The sequence below is a fragment of the Epinephelus fuscoguttatus genome, linkage group LG23 (genome assembly GCF_011397635.1).
Source record: "Epinephelus fuscoguttatus linkage group LG23, E.fuscoguttatus.final_Chr_v1".
Taxonomy (NCBI): Eukaryota; Metazoa; Chordata; class Actinopteri; order Perciformes; family Serranidae; genus Epinephelus; species Epinephelus fuscoguttatus.
In genome coordinates this window covers 30,251,585-30,257,076 of record NC_064774.1, presented here as the reverse complement: position 1 = coordinate 30,257,076, position 5,492 = coordinate 30,251,585, and the positions used below count along the sequence as shown (strand labels likewise).

Here is a 5,492-nt window from a genome sequence, read left to right as displayed (position 1 = left end):
CGATTCACAGCAGTCACTAGCTGGGCTTTAAACTGGATTTGCTGGTTTGTCAACATTGAACCTGTAGCAACACGCCCATACTGACATGTTCCTGTTTCGCTCGAGTGCTACAGTCAGTCTGAGTGAACCCTCAGTGAGTACCTGAGCATTCATACTGTAGATATGAATCATGGGCCACTGTTTATCAAAAAAAAAGGCATATAAACATATAAGACAGATGGGCAGCAGGTTTGGGGAAGTGAGGGATCCCTGTCAGTATATCAATCTGCAGTGCCGAGTGAGAGAGGAATGCTGTCACTTCCTGTTTGAACATTTCACCTTGTGTTTTCAGCTTCACTCAGACTGAATGGTCTCATGATGAAAGAATGATTTTTCTTGTCCACTATGCATTTTAGATATAGAAAATTATGATGAAAATATGAAATGTTGGATTTAGTTTGTCCTACACCATGCACGAAAAAATTAATACTGTACAATTTAAGTTTAATTTTAAACCTCTTTTAGCTTTGTATTTCCATATAAGACACATTGATTACAAAAAAAAAATATCAAACATGTGCTGCTGAATATGAGCTATATAAAATCTATCATAACAGCAGTCTACAATACCTTGCAATGCTTTGGAATGCAACACTTCCTGGGTGGCAATACCACCCGCTCTCTGACTATCAAGACATAAACCAGGAAACACAGTTTGTTCGCTGATGACGGAAATGCACACTTAGAGACAGACAGCAGGATACAAAAGAGCTTCCACTGAGAAATAGGAAATACGGATCAAGAGGGTCACTGAGAACACTTGAGTACTACTACTACTACTACTACTGCTACACTTCCACTAGTTGCTGAAGAGTGACGACTTTTGAGAGACGACGTTTGAAGTTTCTGTCTGCTGTGTTTTCAGTCTCACTCAGGAATGGCTGCTCGGGTAAGCCAAGCAGAGATGGATTTTTCTTGTCCCATCTGTACAGATGTCTTCAAAAATCCTGTTGTGCTGTCATGTAGCCATAGTTTCTGCAAAGCCTGTCTGCAGAAGTGGTGGTCAGAGAAACTGATTCACGAGTGTCCACTTTGTAAAAGACGATCTTCAAAGAGTGATCCACCGTGTAACTTGGCTTTAAAGAATCTGTGTGAAGCTTTCTTACAGAGGTTTTCTCTAGAGGAGAACGCTTCGAGGTCTGAGGCTCTCTGCAGCTTGCACTCAGAAAAACTAAAGCTCTTCTGTCTGGACCATATGCAGCCAGTGTGTATTGTCTGTCGAGACTCAAAAATGCATGTCAACCACAGCTTCAGACCCATCAGTGAAGCTGCACAGGATTGCAAGGAATGGCTACAGAGCTCTCTGAGTCTCTGGAAGGACATGCTGGATCGCTTGAATCAACTTAAAGTTAATTGGGATTATACAGCAGAACACATGATGAACCAGGCCAGACACACAGAGAAGTGGATTAAAGAGCAGTTTAAGAAGCTTCACCAGTTTCTACAAAAAGAAGAGGAGGTCAGAATCACTGCACTGAGGGAGGAAGAGGAGCAGAAGAGTCGAATGATGAAGGAGAAGATGGAGGCTCTGAGCAGAGAGATAGCAGCTCTTTCAGACAGGATCAGGCCCACAGAGGAGGAGCTAAGAGCTGATGACATCTCATTCCTGCACAACTACAAGGCTGCAGTGAAAAGAGTCAAGCAGTGCCCCCTGCTGGAGGATTTACAGCTGGGCCCAGGAGCTCTGATAGATGTGGCCAAACACCTGGGAAACCTGACTTTTAACATCTGGACCAAGATGAAAGAAATGGTCTCCTACACTCCTGTGATTCTGGACCCAAACACTGCTCATCCAGAACTCATCGTGTCTGAGGATCTGAAGAGTGTGAAATACAAAAAGGTGGATGTAGAGAGACAACTTCTGAGAAATCCAGAACGATTTGAAGACTATGTCACTGTCCTTGGCTCCAAGGGCTTTAACTCAGGGACTCACACCTGGGATGTTGAAGTTAGAGATGATACAAACTGGGCTGTGGGTGTGACAGCAGAGTCTGTCCCAAGGAAAGGAGAGATTCTAACGGGATACTGGGAAATATGGTTCTGTGATGGTAAATACAGAGCATACTCTCCACCAGTTACAAATAAGGTTCTCTCTGTGCAAAGGCCACTCCAGAGTATTAGAGTTTTTCTGGACTGGAGAAGAGGAAAGCTGTCATTTTCTAATCCAGACACAAACACACACATTTATACTTTTACACACACTTTCACTGGCAAGCTTTTTCCATTCATCAACACTCTAAATACAGCCCCACTGAGGATACCATCAGTGAACATCACTACACAGTTAGAGATGTAGATTATGGTTATTAGGCTGATGATGATGATGATGATGATGATGATGATACCTTATTACATTATATCATTTTAATATGCTTATTACTGTTTGTATTGTTGTGAGATGGGTTGCTATGAAACTTTGTACAGACACTTATGGTCCCCAGAGGATGTATCCTACTGACTTTAGTGATCCTCTGTTTCTGTGGTTTTGAGTGAAACTGTTTGGATGGATTGTCATGACATTTAATAGAGACATTCATGTTCCTCTCAAGATGAACTGTAATAACTTTGATGATCCTCTGACTTTTCGCTTAGTGCCATCATCTGGTCAAAATTTAGATTTGTTTGTTTGGTTTATGACCCATACCTACATAATTATTGGCATCAGTCTTAGCTGTACTTTGGAGTTCGTAATAATTAGTAACTGTTCGCATGCTAACACCATAAACTAAGATTTCGAACATTATATATATAAATATAATGTCTGCTTAATATCGTCATGCTAGCATTGTAATTGTGAGCATGTTGGCACGCTGACTTTAGCATTTAGCTCAAAGCATTGTTGTGCCCAGGTACAGCTTCACAGAGCCCCTTTTGTTTGTGTAAAGAATTTAATTTTAATCAAAAACTGCGTTCCAATTTTCATCATTAGAAGCTGTGGCTTCCTCAGTAAGTCGGTTAAGTGCAGCAAACTTTCATTTTCAGACAGGTTGAAATGAGAAAAGTAAAACACTGCCTGTTTTCCATCTCATTATGACTCTGCTGTTTACGGGATGGAAGCATTTAAAAGAGCATATGCGCTCACAATGACTTTGAAATAGTAAAAATGCATATATTAATAATAATAATAATAATAATAACAATAATATGAACTTTGCTTATGTTGAGTCTTGTTATGTATCCAAATGTTATACGTTGAAAGGAATTTGGTCAAATATGTATCAGTTTAAGGTTTTATGACATATTCTGTGTTTATTTGAGCTTATTAGCCATATGCTAACTCCTCTTCTGTGGGATTTTACAGTACATCAGGTGCTGATCAGTTTCTAGTCACCCACTGGTAGCCTATTTGCCATTAGAATACAGCTAATAAAGCTGTAGTCAATAGACAAGACATTTTGCTGAGAAGGCAGTTTTCATTCTTATTTTTATTTTGTTGACAGATTGTTTTGTGCCCTTGTAGTTACATGATCTTGCAATAATTTTGAAATGACAAACCTTAAACATAGTACACACCAAAAAAATGCAAGGAGTCTCTGTAAGTATGTATGTCTTTTGATTTTCTTGAAAATTCTGTTCATCTGATAAACTTCACAGTTAGTTGTTGTTCTTCTCATTATTATTCTGTTATTTACAGGACAACAATATTATCTAAGTACATGCTTTACTCTAGGAACTAGTTACACTAACTTTACTCAAGTTTAACTGAAGTTAGCCTGGCTCCAGACTACTGTTTTGGGTGGTTTGCATCTCTGCAACAAAGTTGTCAAGCAATTTTTGGAAATTGTCAAATAAATTTTTTTTTTTCTGACAGATTCCAGTCTGGTTTCCATGTGTGTTTCCTCAAAGTAGCATACGATATCTTATTGCAATCCGTGTGTCTTGGATGAAGAAGCTTCTGCTTTTTTTTTTTTGCATTATTTACCCTTAAAACAGTTTTATAATTATCCAGGTTAATCAGGCATTGTGATGTTAAAAAAATAGTTGTTGTTAATTAGTATTGAGTAGAAACAGAATACTTAACAGAATACAACTGCTATCATTAAAAGTGTACTAACTATAGAGTTGGAAAAACAGTAAAACGTATTTATGTTAACAGTGGTGGAATGTGAATGAGTACATTTACCCAAACACTGTACTTCAGTACAATTTTAAGATACTTGTACCTGAGTATTTTATGCTGCGTGCACATGGCGAGAAAGGGAGAGAGGTAGCTGCTGTGTTGCTTTCAGAGGAGCTGCTAACTGACTTATTCTGAGCAGCTAAAAAAAAGGTCTGCATAGTCCAGGTTAAAGTCTTTCTTGAAGTCTTTTCTCTCTGTTTAATGACACTGAGCCCAAAGAAGGAGGGGTTTAAAGAAATGATTCAGCCAGCCCAGTGTCAGTTAAGAAAATAAACCAATAGCCAGATCTACATTAAAAAAGAAAAAAAAAAAGACAATTGTGTCAGCCCAATGGCCACATTGGCCCACTGGAAAAATGTGCCAGATGGCTAGTCCAACCCTGCCTAATATAATACTTGAATAGTTTTCTTAGATGTATCTAATCACCAGTTTTTTGTTCCCATCACTGACAAAGTGTATAGCTGTGTACCTCCGACCTGCGGAGTTCCTCAGGGGTAATTTTTGGGACCCGTTTTACTTTCCCTTTACATGCTCATGCACATTACTTGTCAGTTGGGCTATGTCTCTTATCATTGCTATGCTGATGATGTCCGGCTTGGTGTATTTTTAAATGTGTGGAACTTTCAAATCTCTCCAGTTCTAAAACTGTCTCTTAGATTATTGCCTGGATGTCTAATAGTTTCCTGCAGTTAAAACAAAACTGAAGTTGTTTGATATTTGCCCCAAATAAAACCTACCCTCCTTCTTATCTACCTGACAGCTCAAATCAATATCATCCAATGTTTTTCTCGTCATGTCTTGGCTATTGTAATACAGTGTGTTGGGGTTTAAGTCAAGAGTCTGTAATACATCTACAATAAGTTAAAAATTCTTATGCAAGATTACCAACTAAAACTATACAGTATTCCCATTAAAAAATAAAAATAAAAATAAAAATTGTATATATATACATGTATAAAACAACTCATAAACATTGTTATAATTCAGTTAAAAAAAACAACAACTATTGAGTTGCTGCACAAATCGCAAAGGTCTCTGCTTAAAGCAACCTATAGTTTACCAGATTGGGTCAGATTCTTGATACAAACAATGAAGTGAAAACAAAATATCACTTCAGTCAGATTATCAGGCTTAGTTTAAAGAAATGGGAAATGTGCGCTCAAACCGTGTTCTATAATTACAAATTGGGCTCAGAGCAATCTGAAATCTAAGATTGCAGATTGAGTGATGATTTTTTTCCCATTCATTTTGTCATTAATAAATTTCCATATTGTTCTAATCTGATTTAGTTATCTAGAGTCTTGGACAGGAGTCAGGGGGTCCAATGAACTGT

The 5,492-nt window shown here is 38.1% G+C and overlaps 1 protein-coding gene across 1 annotated transcript; it reads left to right on the top strand.

Annotated features, from left to right (window-relative positions):
* The first annotated feature begins 714 nt into the window (after positions 1–714).
* On the top strand, positions 715–3,801 carry LOC125883603 (zinc-binding protein A33-like). Its single transcript, XM_049568026.1, has one exon. It carries the CDS (start codon positions 917–919, stop codon positions 2,333–2,335), a length of 1,419 nt encoding a protein of 472 aa, XP_049423983.1. The 5' UTR covers positions 715–916; the 3' UTR covers positions 2,336–3,801.
* The last annotated feature ends 1,691 nt before the right edge of the window (positions 3,802–5,492 follow it).

Bases quoted from the DNA above. Each gene is read 5' to 3' on its own strand.
- LOC125883603 (XM_049568026.1), top strand. From the start codon at position 917: ATGGCTGCTCGGGTAAGCCAAGCAGAGATGGATTTTTCTTGTCCCATC.